Source organism: Halichoeres trimaculatus, unplaced genomic scaffold (genome assembly GCF_033239565.1).
Source record: "Halichoeres trimaculatus isolate MK-OKI-2021-1 unplaced genomic scaffold, fHalTri1.1 fHalTri1_scaffold_4, whole genome shotgun sequence".
Taxonomy (NCBI): domain Eukaryota; kingdom Metazoa; phylum Chordata; class Actinopteri; order Labriformes; family Labridae; genus Halichoeres; species Halichoeres trimaculatus.
In genome coordinates this window covers 28,576,193-28,602,477 of record NW_027437182.1, presented here as the reverse complement: position 1 = coordinate 28,602,477, position 26,285 = coordinate 28,576,193, and the positions used below count along the sequence as shown (strand labels likewise).

The 26,285-nt window shown below is 39.5% G+C and overlaps 1 protein-coding gene across 2 annotated transcripts in view; it reads left to right on the top strand.

The window, feature by feature from the left end:
* The window catches only part of lpp (LIM domain containing preferred translocation partner in lipoma), a 259,259-nt gene that overhangs the window by 56,991 nt on the left and 175,983 nt on the right, over positions 1 to 26,285 (top strand). For both annotated transcript variants that reach the window (XM_074668419.1, XM_074668420.1), the window contains one exon: positions 18,082 to 18,281. In XM_074668419.1, the coding sequence (XP_074524520.1) occupies positions 18,086 to 18,281 (196 nt within the window). In that variant the 5' untranslated portion in view covers positions 18,082 to 18,085. The remainder of the gene's footprint in view (positions 1 to 18,081; positions 18,282 to 26,285) is intronic.

Sequence of the window (26,285 nt, the reverse complement as noted above, 5' to 3'; positions counted from 1 at the left end):
AGATACTGAGTGGAAATTGTGTGATTACAGGTCAAGTTTTTTTTTATGTGATTTCGGGTTAAATTTATGATACTTAGTTGAAATTGTGTCATAAAAAGTCAAAATGGTGAGCTGAATAGTTAATTTTTTTTTTCAAAGTCATAACAGTGAGAAAGAATTAATGTGATAAAAAGTCAAAATTTCAAATAAAGAATTAAAACATTTAGAATCAAAAACAAACATTTAATTTATAAATAGACTCAGTATCTCTTTTTTTGTCACTGCTCTATAATTACCAATTAGTGTTCCATAATTGCAACTTTTTATCTCATAATTTTGACTTTTCAATTTTTGTCTGGTGGAAATGGGCTTTGTTAGGTATCTCTCATAGTTTTTTTTGGTGTGTGTTTTTTTCATGTTGTTTTGCATCTCTGGGACATTTTTATCTCTTGTGCTGCTTTTTTGTCTCTTAGTTTGTCCACACTGTGTTCGTTGGTTCTTATTTCTGTCTCATTGTGGAGCATTGTGCGTATTTATGTAAACATTTGCCTCTTTGGAGGGCAGATTTCTGAACCTCTCTTTACCTTTTGTGTTTTTGTCAAGTTTTGTCTCGTTTTCTCACGGTGTGCTTTTTGGTTTTGAGTAGTGTGCCACTTTTTTTTTTCTTTCTCTCTCAGTTTTAGTTGCTTTTTTTTATGTCTCTTTGTGGGTCTGCTCTTTGTGTCTTGTGGTACAGTTTGTATTTTTGGCATCACTTTTGTGTCTGTTTGGCTGTATTTTGTTGTTCAGCGTCCAGCTGTGTCTCTTTATTCCTGTATCTTTAGAAAAAAATATTTGTGGTCATTTTTTTCTCTTTGTGTTCATCTGATAAATATTTCTGACATTTGTTTTAAGTTATTGTCACCAACACTTTAGTCCTACTTTAATGTTATACTCCCTTTCAACAGACTGTCTGCTACAATTTGGTGTTAGTTGCAGGTTTGTACGATAATTTGTTACCTGATAGTGTTGAAAATTATGATGACCCAGTACATTTTTCATATTCCAGAGCTTAGTATCCAGAATATTGCCAGGATATGAATCGTACTTTTACATCTGTCAGAAATTATGGTGACCTTGTCTTGTATTGTTTTGAAAAGCAAAACAATACAAGACCATGTATGGTGGAGTGATATACACATATGGTGAAAACGTCCCTCTATCACAATGATAAAGAATCTTTTAAAAGAGTCCTGGATCCATACGGTGATCTGGATCACCTCCAAAATTGTATCACTTCTTCCTTATCCCATTTCGAACATTTCCTGAAAATTTCATCAAGATCCATTTGTTACTTTTTGAGTTATGTTGTTCACAGACAAACTCTCCCAAACACAAAACCTCCTTGGCAGAGATAATAGACACATTAAGCTTAATTCACCATCCTGGAAACTCTGGACAAAGTGAAAATCACTGAGATGAAAACTCAGAGGTCTGACGGTCTGGGTAATCGGTGTGTTGAACTTTGTGTTTGATGCTGATGTGATGAGGCCTCTGTAATGAATCTTAGTACAGACTCGGGTGTAGTGTAACTGAGGGTTTTTTACACCTTGAAGTTATTTTTAACTTGAGAATATATTTTAAACCACGTCTGAAGAGTTCAGTGAAAGCAGAGCAGCTACCTTTCTTCCTCACCCGTTATTCTGTTTTTTCTTATCTTTGTTTGGGGAGGGGGTGCAGGTGGTGGAGGGTTACTCTTTGTAGTTGTCACGGATCTAAATCTCATTTGTAATGGTTATCAAGTGGTTTGAGTCTTCACAATAGCTAATGGGGAAAACAAATCGGTGTTTGACATGTTTATCATCTGATTAACCTTCGTATTATCCCGCCGTGTAATTAGCCTAATTATGAGAGGCTTTGCAGCGGCTGTCTGATCGAGCTTTGTACAAACACGTCTGAAATTCTCTGGCCTTTAACAAATTGTGCTCCCTTGTTTTTATAAAAGTGACTCTGAGCCGGGTAGATGTGAAACAAGTTCTCCCAACATGAACATCAATGAGGACAGAGTCATTTGCAATTTAAAAAGTGCAGCGTGTGACAGTTTAAAGCGCTGCCTCCTGTCAGACATCATTAGAGAACAGGGTAATGAATGAATCAAATTGATTGTGTGGAAAGCTTTTGTTGATGCACATAAAACAAAGAGAACACTGTTGCTCCGCTGATATAAAAGCAGATAAGTAACCGTTGCTTTCTGTTGTTGTAACCCGCCCAACAAGTTATCTCCGGCCTCCCTGGGTGAGCACGTCAGCCCTCTCTCATCGGCTTACCGTCTGAGCTCAGACACGATGAGTTGTGATCCAGACCCTCTTTCTCTCAGAGCTCTGAACACACCTGCTTTGACACAACAAACAGGTGATTTTGCCTGCTAGCCTGTTGTCACGGCTGGTTTGTGTTAAGTGGTGGAGGTGGTGCAAAGAGGAGGTCAGCTCCAGACAGAGGTGTTGAAACAGGACCGCTTGTTGTCGGTATCAGAGGTGAAGTTTCTTCACCGCAGTGTAAGACGAAGCCAGGAGACCTCTTTTTTCTCCAGGCGGTGAAGTTACTTGTTAAACTTCTTTGTGAAAACTGCTGTTCTTCCTTTGATGAAATGTTATAGACCGAGAAGCAGCAATCACAGAAGAGTGGGACAAAACTGGACCCTGCAAAAATAAAACATCAATGCTCAGATGGATTTCAACAGTCTGAGGAGAGAAAAGAGGTCTCGAGGTTTGGGGAAATGGGGCGGCCCTTTTTTAAAGCTCATGTGAGGAGTTCCTGACTGGTTGTGGAACAGTCTCACATTGAACTTAAAGCCTCTTTTTAACCAACATTAGCTGATAAAACCATCAGCTACATCACTAACTGCCCCTACATCGTCATTTCCATACCTGTAACTGCTGTGGCAGGGGGTAGGCGTCAGTTGGCATCAGGAGTCACAATACTTTAAAACCCCCGCAGAAACAAGTCTTCTTTTTTTAATGTAACACAGCTTATCTTCACAATGAGTGAAACATTTTTTGATGAAGATACAGAACATGAGATTTCAGAATTAGCAAAAACAAAAGATGTGCAGCTTTGCCCACAGGGGCGCCAAAATCAGCACGAAGTAAAGCAGCTTTGGTGAGAAAAAAACAGGACAACAAAGACAATAAAACACCTCTTAACTCAGCTTTCTAGACACTTTCACTAGCAAGATATAAACAAAAAAAAAACTTATTCGTATCACAATTTTATTTTTGCAAAATTACAAACAAGATCTTATCACATTTTTTTTATTTAATATAATAACGTCCTTTTTTTTTTTGGTTTGTTTATTAATACAACATAATTTTAACAGATGAATCCACCATCAATGTAAGCATCCTGTGGCCTGTTCAAGATAAACATGACATTAGAAAAAAAGAAACACATTTAAATGACAATAATTGTCAGTAAAATCTTGTCATACAAATTTGACACATGAAAGGCAGTGATTGTCATGGAAGTAAAATATAACAGAAAGTAGCCACATGGAAGGACACATAAATCCAATCTTCATTCAGCTGTAATAAAATCAGATGCAACAGTAGCTACTATTTTTTTTAAATAACATTAACACAAAAATACAAACAAACAAGCAAACAAACAAAAAAATAATGATAAAAAAATCACATTATAATAACCGTTTCCCATTTTATATTTGTGTACATACATTTGTTCATATTCAGCTTAATCTGGGTAATGAATCTCAAGTTGGTCTGGAAAGGGCCGTACCTCTCTGTTCATCCTACTCCAAAGATGGCAAAATATCAAGAAAGGGGCCCCATATTTTATCCAAAACATCAGGTTTTCTCTTTACATCGAATAATATTTTTTCAGGAGTGCAGTATAACACCTGTTTGTTAATCCAATGTTAACTTGATGGCGGCTTCTCAGATTTCCAGTGAGTTAATACTCATTTCTGTGCTGCAGTGCTAGCAAGTAAGATGAAATATTTTTTTAAATGGGAGGTATTGACAGCCCTCATATCACACAAAATCAAAATGTTTGGGTCTTGCTCTGCATTGTACCCTACTGTCTTTGAAGTCAACATTTTGGTTTGTCTCCAAAAGGATTCTAAAACATGTGAAGGAGATCACCTTTGTTCGTTTTGCAACATTGGCACATAGGAGACATCCTGCTGACAATTTTATTTAACCTATGGGGTGTAAAATTCGTTCTATGTTGTGTGTTGAATTAAATTTGCCTTTGTTTTGTGGGGATCAATACTGTCTGTGATCACTCTGATAGGCGCTGCCAGTCCTCCTCATCATTAACAAAACCTAGATCTGTTTCCCACTTTTTTTAATCATTGTTATATCATAGCCACCCTCATAAAAAAACAGTCAGTTGTAAGTTTCAGCCACATGCCAAATGTCACACAGCAACTTTTTTAACTCTGGGGCAAATGAGTCAGTTGGTTGTTTTTCACCACTTTTGATTTTGCCTCATTATTTCACCTTAAAAAGAACTTCACCCCTCACCTGTGTGATTTTACACTTATTTATTCATTTTGATTTAATGTCTGAACACACTGGACCTAAAATTGCAAAAATTACAAACTCTGTGTGAGAAAATGTTTTATTTTTGGACTGTAACAAATTAGTTTTAAAACTTAGAATGCAAATATAAACTGTTAATTTCAAAAACCCTGTCACTACGGTGAAAATATTGCAATATGAATTGTTTTTAAAATATTGTTTTGTTTTGTATCTCATCTTATTGTATTGTATTGTTATATAACATTTGGTATCTTATTGTTAGTCACCCGATGAATTCTACCCTTGACGAGGAAAGCAGCATATTTCTATTGCACTCCTGATGTCCCAGTCTGTAAATACCTAGATACAGTTTTCCCGCTGCACAATCACTTCCTGCTCAGGCTTCTCCTGTGTTTCATTTACCACCCCCCCTTTTCCTGCACAGATTATCAGACACTCCTTGTCCCATCTTTTCTAACCCTCTGGTGACCCACTGAGACCTCCAACTGAGCCAGGACTCAGCATTGATTTTTGACTTCAGCCTTATTTATAGCTAACATGCTTTATGGGGATAATATAATAAAACAGTCCCTACATCTGCCCACAGGGAACCCCTGTCCTAAAAGGATAAAGAAGTGACATGCACTTAAATCCTAAATAGGAACACTGGATTAGTTTTAGGTCAGTGTCTGACAGAGAGCAGCTGGCAGGCCACTTGTTAGCCACATGTAACAAAGACATCACAGGAGAAACCTTTGTTGAATGTGTTCTGACTCCAGTTGTCAGTGTTTCGTGTTTTTAATGCCTGGCTGTCAGTGATGCTCAGAATAAAAGATGAGAGCTCAAGAATTGATTATGGATGCCTCTAATGGAGCTGAATCAGTGGTGAAATCCCTCTGCCTGCTTCTCAGCTGGCATGAAGAGGATCTTGTCATGTAGCCGTGCTGTTTGCAGTGGCTATGTTTCAGAACATGATGTTAGACTTGCCCAGTCCTCTGATGCCCCGACACTGGTATTGCACTTCCACCATTAAACTTTTAACAGTTGAAAGAGGTCCAAAACAGCTTTTTGCTTTTATTAATATATCAACATGGCGTGGTGTCAGACTTCCGGCACTTTCAAATATTTACCCTTCAGCACAAAACATTTCCAGATCCATAATGACCACTTGAACTCTTTGCTCTCGCCTGTTTCCAAACAGTGGAACGTGGGGAGCGAGCTCTTGTTTGTGTAATGTCGCATTAACCTCTTCAGCCATTCAACCGGGCCTCTGAAGCAGAGCGAGTCCTACGCCGGGAAGACTCGGCAGCAGCCTCTTGCAGATGGGAACCTTTAATTTTTAAAGCGTTTTCATCCGCATGGCTGAGCCTCCGCACGTTGCGTCACGAAGCGTGAGTGCTAATCCCTGTTGCCTACCACCCCTCTGTTTGGTCTAAAAAATCTGCCAGCCTGAGTGTATCTCCGTCTTCATCTCTGCTGCGTCTTTTTGGAGTGATGTTTTGATCGGTGCCTACTGAACCAAGGCCTGTGTAGTTTTAACTGAACTCCACTCGAGGGACAGAGCACAAGGTGTGGGAAGAAAGACACATAATTGCTCCTTAAATGTCAGTTCACTTCTTTTTGTAAACTTAAGGATAAATAGGAGCACATCTTTTTTATTGGCAGCATTTAACACCTTTTAACACACAGAAAAAGTGAGGATTTGAAGAGTTTTTAAAGGACATTTGATTGGAATTGTCTTTGGTGTTTATTACAGACATTTATTTGCTCATGCTGTGAAGGGCTTTTCGATTTTTCTTGATGCCACAATACTTAAAAATGAGGTTGTAAGTATCCTGGCATCGCGTAAATCCAAGTGCTCCTCTTTGAGTGCAAAAAATTACAAGTCTGAATTTGTTCACATTTACTGAGCTTTCATTTTACAAAACATTACGCTCAACCTGGAAATTCTTAAGAAACGTAAATTCATTTTCTGATCAAGGTGACTTGTTTGGGTCTAAAAATCATTTTTAAATAACATTTTTTCCATATAATCCTGACCACCTGACTTGACACACAACACTATACCAACTAAAGTGGGAACTATAAAGGAAGAAGGTTCAAATATACCCCAACCTTGTAAGTGTTGCAAATCAGTCATTCATTCATTTTCTACCGCTTATGGCTCAAATACACCAGATCCGTTCGCAGTCTGTCTCCGCTCTGCCATGACACCGGATCAGATAGGTTTCCACTTAAGTCAATCTGTCAACGCACACTGGATCCGCTCTGTTGCGGTCTGGCTGTGAAGCTGGTCCATGAGGAGGCAGGAAATATGCAGCCATCCTTTTTTTTGTCGGACACTGGAGCTGTGAAAAACAAATTTAGCGTAGGGAAGATTAAGCGGAACAGGTAGTCCTGCACGCAAACTACCTGAAAACATATACAAAGCGTGTCAAAATCAGAACATTTTTGCTTAACTATGACAGCAAACAGACTTGCTGAGTGAAGCCAGACCAGGAGTCAAGGGTTTTACAGCCAAAAATTAATGAAGACAGACTCATCAATGACGTGGGAAGCGCAGGAACTTCTCAATCTTGTGACTCCAGCTGTCTGACAGTCATGCAGCTTGCCGGACTGAACACGCAGCCGGTGTGAGTCGACAAACACAGTCAACATTTAACAGAGCGGAGCCGGACTGCCGACGTATCTGGTGTTTGTGACGTTATCCTGTTCAGTGTCGCTGTCCTTTCCATCAGCTACCCCGACTGTCTTTTGGCCAGAGGCGGGGTACACCCTGGACTGGTCACCAGCCAATCACAGGGCTTTATTTGAGTATAGGGAACTTATTGTCATGTTGAAGAAACCAGTCTGAGATGATCCCAGCTTTATGATATGGAGCGTTATCCTGCTGGAAGTAGCCATCAGAAGATGGGTACACTGTGCTCATAAAGGGATGGACATGGTCAGCAACAATACTCAGGTAGGCTGTGGACTTTAAACCATGCTCAGTTGGTACTGAAGGGCCCAAAGTGAGCCAAGAAAGTACCCCCCACACCATTACACCACCAGCAGCAGCCTGAACCATTGAAAAAAGGCAGGATGGATCCATGCTTTCATGTTGCTGACGCCAAATGCTGACCCTACCATCTGAATGTGGAGCAGAAATCCAGACTCATCAGACCAGGCAACGTTTTTCCAATCTTCTATTGTCCAGTTTTGGTGTTGCTGTGTGAATTGTAGCCTCAGTTTCCTGTTCTTAGCTGACAGGAGGGTCACCTGGTGTGGTCTTCTGCTGCTGTAGCCCATCTGCCTCAAGGTTGGACGTGTTGTGTGTTCAGAGATGCTCTTCTGCAGACCTCGGTTGTAACGAGTGGTTATTTGAGTTAGTGTTACCTTTCTATCAGCTCCAACCAGTCTGTCCATTCTCCTCTGACCTCTGGCATCAACAAGACATTTTGGCCCACAGAACTGCCGCTCACTGGATATTTTCTCTTTTTGGGACCATTCTCTGTAAACCCTAGAGATGATTGTGGGTTAAAATCCCAGTAGATCAGCAGTTTCTGAAATACTCAGACCAGCCCGTCTGGCTCCAACAACCATGCCCCGTTCAAAGTCTCTTAAATCACCTTTCTTCCCCATTCTGATGCTCAGTTTGAACTGCAGCAGATCGTCTTAACCATGTCTATATGACTAAATGCACTGAGTTGCTGCCATGTGATTGGCTGATTAGAAATTTGCGTTAACGAGCAGTTGGACAGGTGGGCCTAATGAAGTGGCCAGTGAGTGTAGATTTGTACACAAACCCTTCTGTTTAAACCCTCAGAAGAGAACAAACATACCTTCAGCTGCAGCTACAGAAAGTTCCCCACTCATACCATTTATTTCTCCTCTTGTAATGTTTATGAAAGACTACATATCCCAGCAGATACACAGGCTTATGTCAGCTTTTCTTAAACTCTGCAAAGCGGTTCATCTTTTACTTGCCTCAAATTTTCAGAGAGAACAAAACTCTTATGAAGGTAAAACACACTGGAGTGTGCTGAAGTACCAGGAGTGTGTCACACACAGATCTGTGTGTATTTATCTATGTTTAGAAAGGAGAAAGAAAGAAACTATTGAAGCTACTACAGCATTTTAGAAGACACTGCCAGATCAAGTTCTGTGGTTTTGTGTACGTTTTCAACACGCGAGTCAGTCTCCCAGCCACAAAGAAGATTTGCTCGACAGCGTGTCATAGCAGGAAAAAAACTGTGAACCCCTGCCATTTTATGTTAGAATTCTGCCGTCTCTGTGGTCCTCTTTGGATGGGTTTGTTTGATAGTTTCCTTGGTGGGTATGAAAGATTAATGCAGCAGAAACACCTGCAGCAGTTCCTCAATGACAGCTGTAAAAGTGCAGCGGAACAGCTGTGAGAAGACAGCCTGACTGCCGTGCCCCCATAAAGCAAACTGTTAAAACACAGTGTCACCGCTTTGTGAGTCATCATGTAACTGCCCCGGCAATCACAATCGACTTTCCTTTCATGAGGCTTCAATACAGATGCAGCCTTTTCTTCTGAGTGCGTGTAGACGTTCGACCTGTGCCATATGCCTCACTTCCACCAGTGTAGCGTGTTTGTGTGTGTGGGTGTGCATTTGTGCATCTTCCTGTCTTGAGGGAAGGACTTTTAGTTTTTATTACAGGCACAGGAGAGGAAAGCAAATGAATTATTTAGATTATTAAGCAGCAGAAGATCACAGAACTTTAAGTCAAAGTTAAACAGACATCAGAGGATGCCCAGGTGATGTTATCACACTATCAAACCTGCAGTCATGTGATATCCTTCTTTTCTTTTGCATTAAGTCCACATCTGTTGACTCATGTAGTTCTGCTGTTATGTACGTGACAAAATATGTGTAACATATCTATATATATGTGTAGGATCCCTCCCACAGTCCCGAGACACGCAGGGTTAAATGGAAACTCCAGAGGTTGTAAACGTGCTCATCTGCCTGCGATCAACTGACGATGAGTGTCTGAGGAAAATTCTGTCGCTGCTGGATGCTGGGCTGATCTCAGAGCATGCAGAAGAGAAAACAGATGGATAGATGACAGTCAGGGCTGGATGCTTACTCTGCTTCTCTGGAGAGTAACACAAAACTGTAAAGGGCCTCATAATATCTTACAGTCACAGAAGACTAAAGGCATTGAGAACCATTTTATTAGCAGTTTATCAAACCTGCAATCACAAGAACAGTCACAAAGCAGCTACTGAGCTACAGCAGTCAGTTTTAATCTGGAGCTTAACGCTGATTTCTGTGGTTCTTAAATACATCCCTCCAGGGCTTGACATTAACACCTGTCGACCCACCAAATACAGGTGAATTCAAGCTGTGGCGGGTGACACTGCCACTCCTACTAGCCACTTTGATGGGTTAGATTATTTAATTGCAGTTTTCTGAAACGGCATCCAAAATACTGACCAATTTGCAGTATGAGACTGCGGCACTACAACTCCCATGAGCACTGCCTGCACACAGTGTTTGCTCATTGGTCCATCTGTGAAGCCTCTTGCTGACGTTAGTGCTGACAGGAGCTCAGACTTCACCTCCGGCTTGGACAGCCTGCCAGTTCTGGATGTTTAGCGCTTGATAACATGATTTTAGGGAAATATAACTTCACTCACGTCTTCTTCAGTCTGTGTTGTTGACAGTTTTTCAGGATTTGAGTCACAAACTAGAGTCAAAACTCCTGTAACTTTTTTAAAGTGAAGACGTTCATCTGACAGGCCCATTTAAGCTCACATTGCACCAGTCTAACCAGCAACACTCACAGTAGAGCAGAGGAGGGGAGGTGGGGGTCATCGAGAAGGTCACACAAACAAGAGAAAAATTAGTTAAACTTTCTAACATACAAATATTTACTTATCAACTGTATATGTTATTAGTTCCCTCTGGAAATACTGTTAAAGAACCAAATCATTATCATCATCCAATAAATGCGACTCATAGTCCACTGTGACCCTGAGGTCTCTCCCCCATCCCGCTAGTGCGCTAAAAACCCCAGATTAAATAACTGAACACAGATTGTGGTGCAGGCTTTATTTGTTCATTTTATTGGTAAAACAATTTTGAAACCTCTGGTCAAAGCCGAGCAAGGTCCCCAAAAAGCAGAGGAAATTTCAGTCAGACCACTGGAGTTAGCTGGGATATGATGCAGATGATTGTTCAGTCTTTTGCCAGATCTACTGATCGAATCCGACATATGCAGACAGGTAAGTTGAGGTATAGAACAGATACCGTAGTTTGTCTGTAGTTTGTCTTCTGATGTGTAGATACATCAGGAGATCTGCATTCTGGGTCAGTGGCAAATTGACCTTAATATCAACCCCTGGTACACAGACCTGGTGAATCGTAGTGTTTGTTGTGGGAAACCACAGCCCATGAGAAAGGCCTCATGTTACATCTAATAATATAAAGCCCAATGGATGACATGGAATGTTATTAACCAGTTAAGGAATAAAATTTCAAGGTTCTTACTGGTTAGAGAACAGAAATTTTGAGGTGGAGCCTAAAACAAAAACACATAAATTACAGTTTCTGTTCAGAATGAAAAGATTCTGGTTCAGCCTCGTTTTTAATACCTCCAGACAAACTTCTCTCTAACTCTCTGATCTCTAACTAAACTCAACTTATAGAGTTTAGTTTAGATAAAACTAGATAAATCTGATTCAGCTATGGTCTGATCATTGGTAGAGAGGCACAGCACACTGCAAAACAAAACCGTGTTTCATGAGAAACTACAAATGATAAACAGATGAAGTCTGTTAAAACAGAAAATATCATTATCATTTATTGGAAGAAATGAAAGACAGCAGAGAAAGATTTAAGATACTTCAAGCTGCTGTGAAAGCTAAACAGGAAATCAGTCAGATGATCAGACAAACTACGAGTCTTTGAGAAAAACCCTTGAGTGTAGAGCGTCAGTGGGTGCTTAAATCCTTCAACAACAAGAAGAAGTCTGCAACAATCATCACTTATTGAGCGGGCAGGTTTTGTTCATCATGAAAGGCACTCTAAATGGAAATGCTGGGTTTTTACCTTCGCATTGTCAGGCTGCTTTAACTAATGCCTTTTAGACAACAGAAGACTTTCTTTAAACAGACTTTAAATGGCAAATGTTGACACCTGCAAATATCTAAACATAATGCGTCATTGTGCAGTCACTAAATGCAACACTACGATCAGATCCCTCTTCAGATTGTTCATCCTGCACTGTGTGGATGTTTAAAACTCTTGAGAAGAAAATAGTTTGTGCAGTGTGCAGTTAGAGAAATGAGCTATTCAGACTGCACACATGCTGATTTTTGATATGAGGATGCTTTTTATTAACACTTCCATGCGATACAACAGACATGTCCAAAGTCATGGCCCCCAGTTTTCATCTCACAATGTATTACTCATATCATTGAAATAAACCATTTTCTTAATTAGAAAAGCAACTTCGGAAGAAATTGAACTGTGAATGCAGAATGCTGAAGCAGCTTACATTGAACTGCTAATGCAGAATGAAGAAGATGAATGACTGAAGATATGTCTTAAAAAGGTTAGAGAAGTCTTGAAAAGCTCATGCTGAACTGCTGAATGCAGAGGGCCTATGAAACCTGTCATGAACTCTTGGATGAAAGGAAATAAACAAATGGATGGACGAATGAATTTGGGATATTAATGGTTGAATTAATGAGTTAATCGTATCATTAACTAAAACATAGTCTGAAATGGCTGAATGAATTTTTGAAAAGCTTGCCATAACCGCTGAATGCTGTACGCTGAGGTAGCCTGTCATGAACTCTTGGAAAAAATGGCCCAAGGTCCATTTACATATGCCCCCAGCTTTCATCACATAATGTCTAAATCATGCCATTGAAATAAGCAATGTTCTAAACTAAAAAAGCAACTTCTGAAGAAATTGAACTGTGAATGCGGAATGCTGAAGCAGCTTGCACTGAACTGCTAATGCAGAATAATGAAGATGAATGACTGAAAATATGTCTTAAAAAGGTTGGCTGAAGTCCTGATAAGCTTGTCCTGTACTGCTGAATGCTAAATGCTGAAGGAACCTGTCATGAACTCTTGGATTTAATGGTCCTAGGTCCATTTACATATGGCCCCCAACTTTCATCTCACAATGTCTTAATTATGTCAATGAAGTAAACCATGTTCTAAACTGGGAAAGCAATTTCTGAAAAAATTGCGCTGTGAATGCAGAATTTGGAAGCAGTTTGCGCTGAACTGCTAATGCAGACTGTTGAAGATGAATGAATGAAGATATGTCTGAAAATGGTTGAATTAATTTTGAACAGCTTGGGCTGAACTGCTGAATGCAGAATGCTGAAGGAGCCTGTAATGAACTCTTGGATAAAATGGCCCCAGGTTCATTTACATATGGCCCCCAGCTTTCATCTCAGTGTATTAATTATGCCATTGAAATAAGCAATGTTCTAAATTATGTGAACATTTACATTTACTGTCAAGGTCATTAAAAAAGTATATTTAGTAACATCTCACTGAACTACATTTGGACCTTGCATTAAGCTAACATTCTAGAAATAAAGAATGCATTGAATTCATGATTGATAACTGCTCAGAGTAAAGATCTATATTAAATTTCAGGTTGCTGAAATGGTCAAAGCAGTCATAAGTCCTAATTCACAAGGTTAAGTCACCTATGAATCACTGCGGTGGTAGTATACTGAGGTTAAAGTGTTTTAGTGTTAGTTTCTACAGTTCTGTAGATGCCACATAAATGATACATTTTATAGAAAGATCATTCTGAATGAAGAAAAATGTAGCTCTCCTGGGTTAACTGTGCTCTTCATGTCCCAGTATGCATAAAGTGACATCCCACTGGGAAATATTTGCCATCATCAAAGAATGCAAGCGCATACTGAAACAGAAATTTCCCATTCAACATGTCGTGTATGGAGTCTTACGCACACACACACACATACACACGCTAAGATCATTTCTTCTTTTTTTTCTTCCTTTTAATTCAGCGTGTATTTTGTTAGCCAGTTGAGCGTCGACAAATGAAAGCATTTGCATTGAAAGGACAGGTGGGTGTGAGACACCAGCGCGCGTCTGAATCGCAGCATTAAGAGCAGGGAGAAGAATATCAAAAGTAGGAAGCATTCAGACGGCAGGAGGAGCAGGGATTTGAGCAGATATTAAAAGATGATTGTGCGTGGGCTTTTCTACAGTGCTCCAGAGGAAGAATGTAAACCCTGTATCAGTCAGACGGAGGATAATAAACCGGCAAAAACATCAGAACACAACACAACAAACACAAACAAGAAGAAGGACGGGAAGAAGAGCGGCGTATAAATAGTTCAAATATTTCAAGTGATTTCAGAACGCGATGGTGAAACACTGCATGTTTGTGTCCTCAGCCGCAGAAACTTCTCTTGCTCTGTTCTACTGTTCTTCCCACTGTTACTGTATTGAGGTCATAAAAGTCCGCTGATATAAAACACAGACTGAAGCATCATAATTTAGCTCAGTCGACATCGGCTGCATCAAGATGTAAAAAAAGTTATCTCACAATCTCAGTATCTTTCACGCCTGTAGCCTGTACGTGTTTTTAAACCGTCTTTATCGCTTAACGCTGATCAGATTTATTTTTTGACAGCTGCCTCAACTCTATCAAATTATTGCAGCACTTTTCTCTTATTGAGTCTTTTTGGAGTTAAAACACTTTGTTGTTTTTGATGCTCTTTGTCTCAAACATCACTTGTTTGATTTGTTATTCTGAGGCGTTTGCAAGACAAGAGGTTTTAGATTTCAAAGAGATTTGCCTTCAACTTTGACGTCTTGTTACTTCATTAAATTGGACACATGAATTCATGTCAGAACACAGAGAACTACCTCGTCTTTAACTTTAGATAATATAACCAGCTGCTGGAGGATGTAATGCAATCATATGTAATGATGGTCTGACTCAATAGTTTAGGAACAAAATGTAGACTTGAATATTAAACATTCTGAGTTACTTTGACTAAAGTGCTGCATGTGGTGCCCAGTCGCCTCTTTTGTCATGGAAATTTGTGAAAACTTGGGGAGTCCTTCTGACAAAAGAACAGTGTTTCACTCAGTAGTTTGTCTCTTTCTCAGCCTCTCAATAGTTCTCTCTCAAAAGACCCAAGTTGAATTTAATTGTAGTTTATAACGGTGACTTTAAAATAGGGATTTACAGTTGCGAGTGACCAGTGACACCACAAGAGACTTCAGGCCCCTTGAAAAAATGTCAAACTAAGCGCTTTTATTCCACTGCTCAAACCACACCAACCTCACAGTGGAGCTTTTTATGGTCAGGGATCCTACATTTTTAGTTCATTTCAAAATCATATTTTGATGCGACACTGATATAAACTGTGCTCAAGTACATTTTTTACAGTTTGGTTTCAAGGATTCAAGGATTCAAGGATTCAAGGAGCTTTATTGTCATTTCACACATGTGAAGACATGTGTGGAACGAAATTAGTTTCCCCAGTCCCGGTTTAAGCCCACAATACACTGTATAAATATAAAAATATAAAACACACTATACAAGTAAATATATATATATATATATATATATATATATATATATATATATATATATATATATATATATATATATATATATATATATATATATATATAAACAACAGTATAAAAGTAAATAAAAATAAACATGGACATTGTCAATAAAAAGGTTCCAACACTGTCAAGTGGAAGTGGAAAAATATTTACAGCAGTCAGTGCAAATGGAATGGAGAGTAGTGCAAGTACTGCAGAGTTCTGTGCAAAACGACATTGTGCAATGTTCATGCATGGTTGTCAGGGAGTTTCATTTTTATCTGATGACAAACGTCTTCTCACTTATAATATCATAAAAGTAAATATAGCTTCAGCGTACTTAAACCTCTTTGACTAAAATACAGTCACACCATCAGACATCAAAAGAAGTTACTAAAGATTGAAATCAGCTGATCTGTAAAATAACACAATTTTTTAAATTAATCAAGTCCATTCTGAATAAATGTTGGCTTCAATTTCAGATGAAACACCTTGGCGACAAAATTGTCCCATCAAAATGTTTCCTCGCACCTTATGTTTACAAGCAGACAGTTTAAGAAATCTGACTATAAGCTTAGTCAGCACAAGATTGGACTATTATGATGCATGTAAACAGTGTAGTCAGACCAAGAACGGACTGAGTGTAGCTTGATTGACACACGTAGATAATGCAAATGCAATCGGACTGCAGATGGATTTGGCAGGACTGCGCTAGCAAATTTCCCCTGGCAGAGGAAGTAGATGAAGTAGATGACCATGATATACAGAGTAACTGTGCTCCAACACAACAAACAAACACCATATAATGTATTTATATTATTAGTATGTAAGAGACATAAAGAGCTACAGCTGCATCCTTCTTGGTAATAATCCGATAATGTATTTATATTATTAGTATGTAAGAGACATAAAGAGCTACAGCTGCATCCTTCTTGGCCATCAAGTTTGGTATCAAACCAAATTTTTTGGCGATCGCAAGGTGTGTGCCAATTTTGGTGAGTTTTTCAGCATGTTTACTGGGTCAAATTAGAGCTCAAAGACCTGACGGAATAATAAAGAAACACAGCAGGAACAATAGTGCCCTCTTCCTAAGGCCAAGGACGCTAATTATGTGCTCTGGTGAAAAACAACAGAAAGAAATGTCCTAAAATCTGAATGCTCAGGTGAGAATTAAAAATGTTGTGGACCCACCAAAGAAAAAAATCCCACGTTCAGCATCTTTAAAAAAACAGAGTTTCCTACAGTGAGCTTGCACACCCACCCACCCACACACACACACACACACACACACACACACACACACACACACACACACACACACACACACACACACACACGCTTAAGACATCACAGATTTTTAAAAACCTTTTTGTTTCTTCAAGAAAGTCTTATGGAAAAAAAAAAAAAACAGTTATTTAAAAAAATGATAATGAATGAAGTCCTCATTTACTTTGTTTAGAGTTTTAAGATATTTGTTTCTGATAATATCTCCTTCATAATGTTTTCTATTGGAAAAGTAAATAAGAAAAACAAAACAACCTGTAATGTTCTGGAAACGTTCAGAAACACAACTTTTACACTGCCTGTTTGAAATGCAGTGAGCTTGAACCATGGCTTATGTCTGCCTCAGTGGTGATCCAACATGCTAAGTGCTAGCCCTGAGCTAGCTCTCAGTCTGTAGCCAGGAGGTTTCTGTTAATTATTCAATGTGTATATAAATGATGAGCTCATACAGTCAACATAAAAACAAACATTGAATTGCATTATGAATACAAACATCTAAAGTTTCTCTTTTGACTTTTTGACTTTTCAGACTCTTGATAGAAGTGTATTGCTGGTGTGTTTGGTTTAAGCTTAACATGGCTTTGAAAGGACTCCAAAGGTGGCACATGTTAAATCAGTATTTCTGGATAAACTCTCATTAAGCTGTTTTAGCCTGATCTGCAGTAACAAGTTTAGAAAGCACTTAAAAGCATGTATGAAACTATCTGCATCAAGCTAATCTGGAGCCTTATAGAAACCATCACATCGACCGTAGGGAGAGAAATAAATGCACTAACATGAGTCATAGTCTGCGTGTTATTATTGCACATGCTGTTATTTTCTTCAAATATCTGCCTTCTATTATCACCTCCAAGTTTTAGAATAATTTCCCCACACCACACACACAACCACAACACCCACACGTGATACCTGCCCTCTACCCAGGACTGTCATCACTTGTTTGGGTGGAAACTTTCTGCAGCAGTGAAGCCACCAGTCACTTTTCCATTAGCTCACACCACTTTGTTGTCATGCACAAATCTTCAAAGATCAGTGGGGTTTGAGAAAGTCTTCGTAACGTACTCTTCACTGAGATCACTGGAGCTACTGTCTTTGGAGCAGCAGGTCTCAAACTGTTTCACCCTGAAAATGTTTTCAAGCCTCGTCTTCCCCTCACTGAACTGAAACACTTTCTCACATGTCCCTCTCTATGAAAAACCTGTGTCTCTTTGGAAACTTGTCTGCAAAAAACCACAGAACTGCATCCTCGAGTGTGCGATACTGAGCTGAAAAACCAACCAGCAGCTCAAACAGGAAGCCACTTAAAGCCACTCTGCAACATGTGACCTACAAGGTTTTAATGTGTAGACGGACCCCTGCTGGTGGAGGTCATGCCAAGGACAAGATGTGCCCTCTGATAATTGGTTTTCTTTATTTAGAAGTTGTGATGTTTACTGCAGACTCGTGTCAGCCTTGTGTTTACCTGACAGCTCTGTACAGAGGTGGCCATACTTTGCCAGCAGGACAGAAGCTGTGCTCTTTCCCCAGGGGTTGCAGCCTCTAACTTAGTGGTCACTGACTATTTTTTGTATTGACCATTACAAACATAAACTTTTATCAAGGAGAAAACACAGCTGTTTGTGTTTTTGATAGTTTGAACTGCTTTCTGATTCCCGAAGTCTCTAAAAACTGAGTTTATAGTAACTATGTTCTTTGTTTGATATATTTTGCGTTTCCTTCCTCAGAACCATGTGGAACCAAGGGAACAGCACCGACCAGACGGGACAGGTGTCAGCCAGGATGGAGACCACTCCATCTTTGGGCAGTGCGAGCATCTCCGTCTCCCAACAGCAGGCACCAAAGAAATTTGCCCCCATGGTCGCTCCAAAACCCAAGTTCAATCCCTACAAACAGGTGGCAGAAACCTTCCACTCTGAGCCTGCAGGTAATAACAACAACAACAGCAACAACAAAAACGGTTTACTGTCTCTTTAAGACCAATCTCCCAACTCTTTGTCCAACTGGAACAGGCCCAAACTGATCTAATGCATGACAGGTTCAAAACACAGGCTATCACATAAAAAAAAAGATATTTAACTTAATTTTCTGAAAATCAAGTCCACAGTTCTGCCTCAGGAATAAGTTAGATTGTGATATAATGTTGTTATTGACTGTTTAATCCTACAGCAGGCTGATTTTATATCTGCTCAAGACAAATCAAAGCTCCAGTGAGGAGGTTTAGCTGATCATGACATCGACTGAAATTAAAACTGAAACCTCTCCATGAACTGTGAAGAGAAAAAAACTCATCACGAAAACATGAAGTTTTTTTAAGAAGCATTTTTTAGTAACTTTGCTGCTGTGGGTAGGTGTCAGAAAAAAAACACTCATTGCTGAAGCAGCTTTTCTCCCTCAGGTACTTGAACACTGACTGAACATATAAGCAGAATGCATGTGTACATGGTGTCACTAGACAAAAAAATCCAAATTAATTAGAGTTTTATGATTGATTAATAACAATTTTAATCTCATATCAGTAAAAAATATAATAACAAATTTTGGTAGATAATTGAATTAATGAACAGACTTAAACATAATCATGTTGATTTTCAAATACAGCATTCAGAGCCAACAATGATCGCTATGCTTTCTTGATAATCTTGAGTATTGGTTGGTCATACTGTGCGCTTGTGTTCACTAGCGCATGCTGAGTGTTGATATGCAGACTCTCTGTTGCATGATTTGCATAACACAACACTCTTATCCACATTTCTATTCATGTTTTTTTCTTAACCTATATTTTCTGTCCACTGGGCAGAGGGGTCGTTTTCATGACAACGGTTTTAGGGTGAAACTCAAAAGTTTTGTTGCATTTCAGCCTCGCGTTTCCATGTAAACACAGATTTTTTTCACTGCGTTTTAGCATTTTCAGATAAAATGTTGTCCTGTAATTGGGGCCTGAGTAACGCTGTCTCCCGATGTTGTTTGTCGCCAGCCTGGGGTTACCAGGGCACTTTCCACATTGGGAGAAAACTGTGATAGAATGACTCATTCCTTTTTAACACGGCACTTTTGTCTCTAATTAATTAATTAATCACAATTAATGCAGCAAAGTCCCAGCCCTGACGTGAATGTATTTTATTTCGCATGGACAACTCTACTGAAACAATTAATCCAGCAGATAGAAAGATGAAATGCACTGAATTGAAGCGCTGGTCGGCCAATAATTATTGCATTCGTTCTTTTGGAAAAACCTCCAAATATGTAAAAGAGATTTTTGTGTGCGTTTTGCTCTGGGTCATAGTGTACCCTTTACATGTGTCCTTTGTTTTTTTATCAATGATGTTGAAGTAGCCCCTGTATCTCCATCCTGTAAACTAGGAGTGGGCGATATAGCCTCAAAATTATATCACGCTATTTCAAGGAAATTTGAGATAACAATATTTATGATGATGTGAGGAAAAAAAACAAACTTATTATTAGTGGTTGCTGCTTCTGAATAACAGCATTTTTATTGCACACACAGTATGGAAGCCACTTTTCCAATCAGTTACTACAACTACACAAGCTTGAAATGTAAACACAGTAAGTAGGTCAGATCCAGAGGAAATCTGACATTTTGGAGGAGGAAAAGTTAATTTTTAGGTGAAAAACGTCATAATTCTACACAACACAACACATCCTTTCTATAAGGACACCAACAGAAAGGAGAAGTCATGGACTGAAGGAGCTGAAGTTTGGGGAGGACCAGATGAGCTTAACATACTAATTAATTACCATGAAAGAACGTTGTCATGGGCGGATTCCTGCTGGAACATGTGGTTCTCCTGTGATCTTGTGATCTCAGGTATCCAGCTGTTATGGACGCTGCCCTGTGCTGTGCTGCACGGCGCTACGGAGACATATCCAGTATGAATTGGCACACGGCTAAAATCTGTGGAACTGCGCTGCACAGCGTTCACGCTTCATGTGTGAATTAGGGGTGATGCTGATATCAGGTTCAGACTTTTGGCTCTACTACACGTCCGTCATAGAGGCAAAAAACTCCACCAATAATAACTTAGCTTCCACGTCCTCCTCACGTGTCTTCAGAGCCTGGTTGTATTTGGCCGTGTGTTTAAGCTTTAGGTGAAGGAACATGTTAGTGGTGTTGCCACCCTTCGCGGTAATAGTTCTACTGCACATTTTTCATTTTATGTGTTTTGCTGCGCGTCTGATCTTTGTTTCCGCCAAACCACCTCCACATCACTGAGGTAGCTCCTCTTTTAGGCCTCAAATCCTCATGTGAGGACGAAGCTGATGCTGCTGTGCTACTTTCGCCCTCGGTTATTGTTGTTTTGTACACAGAAGGTAGTGTCAAACGTCATTGCTTCTCTGCACTGAAGATATTGCCAAATGACAAATTTATATTGTCAAAAAAATTAAACCAGTATTATCATAGACGGTATGATATATGACACCACTACTACTTAAATCGTACTCTACCTTTAGCCAATCAGCATTTCTCACAAGTCTACCCCCCCTCACCAAAGAAGGACAACTAAGGGAATAAAAAAAACACATTTTATTTGCAACGCTGTTATTTTTGACGTTATTCCCAACTCTGGTCCTCATCTGTAATCTTCAGTTTGACTTCAGTCACCACTTTTTGCAGCACTTCATCTCCCACTTTCCCTTGTAATAAATGCGAAATTCCCATAAAAATAACTTTTATGTTGTTACCTCAATAATTGAGTGGCTCAGGCGTACTGAAAAGTCTGATTTCGACAAAAGCATCATTTGAAAAAAAGCCTGATATCAAATCCACCGATTGAGGAAACATACACAAATAAACATTATTCAACCTGTAGAAAAATTGTCAAAGAATTTTTTTTCACACAGCAACAACCAAATCAGATTTAAGAAAATGAGCCAACTCAAAGCTAAGACAGGACATCCTGCATCTCTTGGCTGTGCTAACTTACACAACGTTCAGAGATGTTTAAGATGTTATCTGGGTTGAGGCCTTGGTGCATGTCTAATTTCTAATACACAAACAGTGTGAGTGTTTTGGTTTGCAGTCATGTGTGAGGGCCGGAAGCCTCGTGTAGTTTCCTCTTTAAGTTTCTCCTGAGAGCTGATGCTTGGTTTAAATGAACAGTTCAATAAATTAATAATCGTTACGCTCAACTCATAACGCTTTCAGACCACAATGTGTGTGTTTGGCTTGTTTAATGAGCCTCAGAGTGCAGTAAGGTAACAGTCTGGCTTTAATGAGATTCAAAGGTGATCTGAAATGACGTAGAAATAAGTGGAGTTCACACAGAGGAGGCTTTGCTTCACGGTGCAGAACTGTGTCTGCTTTACATGAGACAGAAATGACTGCGCTGTGGGAAAAACAGCGTTTATAATCATCTTTGATGAGTCATATCCAGAGCGAGACAAGCTCGTATTATAAGATGTGATATTTAGTTACCTTTAGAGGACGTTTTATGGAGAGACACTGCTGGGATCTGAAATAAACGTCAAGAAATAAAATGCGTGTTTCCGTTCAGGCCTCTTTTGAATATATTTTAGTGCTTAAAGCTTTTTGAGACAGATTTACAAGCTGACAGGATATTTTTGTTCCAGGGTGAAGGGAAACCTACGGTTGTTGCTGTTAAAACAGTGTGAGGAAAATTTCTGTCAAATCTTCTGTAGTTACCAGGAAGAAAATAAAGCTGAAACATTATAGAGAAAAACACCGACATGAAGATGTATTTTCTGGACGTTGTCTCAGCAACACTGTATTTTTAACTCCACATATTAACTGTTGTTTGAAAGCGTTAAGTGACTCTTCTTTAGTCAGTGAGAGGAGCTTGTTTTTACCTTGTTCAGCAGGAAGATATTTTACAATTACTACCCAGCTGTTGTCTCTGATTGTTTTTCCAATATTCTCCTAATTGCTGCAGTTTGATAGTGAGTGAATAATGTGCTTTTTCTTAGCATACGTCGTATCCTGTGGCTGACTTTAAGTTTCATAACTCACACCCAACTGCCTTCATTACCACCAAACAGCAGCATTAATGGGTCATCAAGGACACAGTCCTGGTTACTGGCCTTATAGTCGTACAGTATATCAACAAAAGCTTTTAAGAAGATGAATAAAAAAACATTTTTTAAGCTGTAGTTTTTCTGTGCCTTTATTCAAAGACAGGACAGAGCAGGGGACAGGGATCCTGGATCAGAACGTCTGAGGGCTACCCTCATGGCGTGTGGTGAGACTGAGCTGCTGGCACGACCAGGGCGGTTTGGCAACCAGTTAAGTCTTCTGCCCTGACAGAAAGGATGTTTTGTGATCTGTTATCCAGATAATAAGACATTACTTGCAAATACATCAAAAGTAGGAAAAACTTCCTGGAGATTCAGCACAAGAAAATCTTGTTAGTCACTTAAAATAAATTGTTTTAGCAAAAATGAGTTAAAACTATGATGCAACAGTCGCCACACTGTGCCTAAGCAGAGAAAAAGCTGAATGTTGTAGTAATGATTAGAGAGGGGTATCTTTTACATTTGAAATGATACGGCACCAATGCCCATTACCTGACCATCCATATTGGTACTCAATGGTACCAATTTTCAGTACTTTTAGCTGCATTTCCACCAAACAGACGGGTTCGATTTGTCTCGGTATGGCGCGCATTTTGTGGCATTTCCACTGACTTATCCTGGGACAAATCCCCAAATAACCAAGACGAGCCGTTCCACTTTTTGGGACCCTTTCATATGGGTGCCAGACTGAACCAAGACGCTCTCGAAAGGTGGAGCTACAACACTGCAGACTGATGACTGGTCGAAAGAATCGCCTACCCTGACAGCGGCTGCATTTCTCCCTGTGGCACACAGACTTCTCTGAAACAAAACTTGATTGTTCTTTGTATCAAAGAGCTACATGCCAATCACAGAGAGGATGAAATGCTGCATGTCCTCCATCTAGCTCTTTGTTTACTGTGTCGCGTTTTTCTTCTTCGTTGGATTTATTAGCAGGGTAAACTGTCTCGTGCTGCTACAGTGTCACGCTATTATTTAACAGCTGCGGCTCGCAGCATCCAGCTTACACGCCGCCCACCACGAGAGGGCACAGTTTGCTGTGGAAACGCAAACGGGATCAGGCTTAACTGTACCAAACCGAGCCAAACCGTACTGAACTGAACTGGACTGCCTGATGGAAACGCGGCTTTTGATTCTACATCAATCAATACTCAGTTCTTTAGACAAAATTGGTCAGTTGGTACCTGTGTGAGTACCTAATTTGGTACCTTTCCCTGGTGATGATTCAGACAGTTAAGTAATGCAAACTGTTTACCGGAGTCAATCTAAAGCTGAAGCAACACTGAAGGTACAGTGGACGATCACACGCCTTCTCCTGTCGGAAGTTTCAGCCAGCTGCGGGCACATTTGAATATTTCTGCACCATTTCATAACTTTGATCTGGTCTTCATGAAGCACATTTTCACATCATGATAAATCAATTTATTTAAAGACATCAGCTGTGAGAGTTGTTGAGTTTCTACAGAATGTACAGAGATTTAGCTTTATACTAGCAGCCTATGCACAGTACACATGTTGTTTAGTGAGATGTAACTAGATAAACTTTGGTTTAGTTTGTGACCTTGACAGAAAATGTAAAAGTACACATCATTTAGAACATGATTAGTACATTGTAAGATGAAAGCTGGGGCTTAGCTTCGGACATGCCTATCCAAGTGAAGACCAAAGTGTGAAAAAAGCTGTCACTCATGATGGCTTCTGTCAAACAGTTTTATTTGAGTCAGAATGACTAAAAATCACATTTTAAAATACTAAGATGTCAAAAAAAAGTATTTGTAATCTCACTGTTATTGACCATAGGAGTAAGCTGTTATCAGGTTGAATGTCACGCTCCTGTGTCCATTTCTGTCCCTCTGTCTAACGTGTTTGGTGACGATTTGAACACGTTAGTCATTCAGAATGAGAGCTCAGTAACTGAGGCCGAAGTCCTCGGTGAGGAAGAAGCTGCACAGTAAAGGTAAACCATTGCACTCAGAGGATATCATCCTCTCGTTTATCTCCCACCACCCCATCTGCTGTGTGTGTGTGTGTGTGTGTGTGTGTGTGTGTGTGTGTGTGTGTGTGTGTGTGTGTGTGTGGTAATGCGAACATTATCTAAACCTCTGCCCTCAAACCCCCCGAGAACCCTCGATTTCCCAAACACGGGAAACGGTTATGAAATTCAGCGAGCAGTGAGCGCGCTGTCGGGTTGAAAACACGACTGTCTGTTGGGGTTTGTGGTTTGAGTTGTGGACCTGTCTGCTATTCCAGATGTTAGTTTTGTTAAAAAAAAAAAAAAAAAAGTTCTTAGACGTCTTCTGTTTGAGCTCTGCCCACAAAACAACAACATCACCAGACTGGAGTTTTAGTTTTTCATGTTTTGTGTTATTGAGTCTCCAAATTAAGATTTTAGGTGGAAACAACAAAATATAAACAGCTGAGAAACATTCATACTTGTGTTCATACAAAGACTGTTTTGTCTTACTTTAAATCTTTTTAAATGGACAAAGTTCAGAGTAATATTTGTTCAGTCTAAGTGTGGAGACTCTTAGCATCACAACAAACACACTCAAACTTTTATGGCAGACCAGGAGTTATTTATTTATTTTTGTTAATTTCTTAAAACTTTTTTGATGGGGTTGTGCTTTTATTTTTTATTTAAGACGCTGAACATATTGAGAAACCAATTAGGAGGAGTGGACATGTGGTTAAAGGTCTAAATCAAACCTGTGCTGTCTGCTTTGAACACTGGGCTTATAACTCATCTAAACTCTTCATCTTCTTCCTCTTCTCATAAATTCAGAGCCAAGAAGTGCAAGTGTGTTCGTTTTTGTTTCACACCTCGAAAGGTTAACAGAAAAAAAAAGGAACCAACCTTGGATGACTTTAAATTGAATTCTACCTCCGCTCAAATTCACATATTTTTAAGCTCTGTAATTCCAAAATGACATTTTTCCTACAGAACATTTAATCTCGACTTATTGCCACCTTCTTATTCCCATATTAATCATTGTCTGGGTGTTAAGAGGATTACAGAAACAGTACAAAGAGGGTGGGGAAACATTTGTAGTTGATACAGTTGTTGTAATTTTGCACCTTTTAAGGTTTTATTCTTTTGAATTCAGTCATAAAGATTTGCTTTGACCTTGGTGACGTGCTAATAATCCTCCTCTTGTCTGTTTTATCTCAGCCTGTGACGGTAATTATCATAGATCTAGTAATGCTTGGACTCCTTCTTCGTTATACAAGTTCAGTGTAGGTCAACTTTAATGTTGGTTTAAAGTAAAATAATAAATCAGTGTTTTAAAGTTACAGTTGTCATCTGGTGTTACTGTTAAGTCAAAGGTTTTCTCGTTGCCTGTAAAGGTTGCACAGCTTGACATGAAAATATAAGAAGTTAAGACTGTAAGGATGTTTTATTAAAGCCTAATTTTACACAGACACTGCTGACTGCTTGTTGTCTGCATCTGGAACATGCGTATGTGTAAAGCCATAAGCAGACATCTCCACTTGTCAGGAGATAAGACGTCTTTATGAGCAGATTATCTGGGTCTCACTGTATTTATTTATTTAATATCTTTTATATCAAATGTGGGGAGCGTCTGATGTAAAATTGAGGATTAGCATAAAAATTAGGGGCGAGCTGGTTTGGAGCAGCGCCTCGCTGTCCCTTTGTCTGTCAGAGGCCAGCAGCAGGGCTGCAGCGAGCGCGCTGAGGACAAAGAATTGGGGTAGACGGGGCGGCGCACAGTCACAGAGGTCTACACTTCTTAATGGGAGAACTTGTTCTGATCAAAGCCTCAGCAGGAGGAAGTGAAAGACATATAGGATTGGTGCTGCGACCTCTCACTCAGAGTTCATACAGATCAGACTTCAGCTTTAAGTTGATCTCTTATGCTAC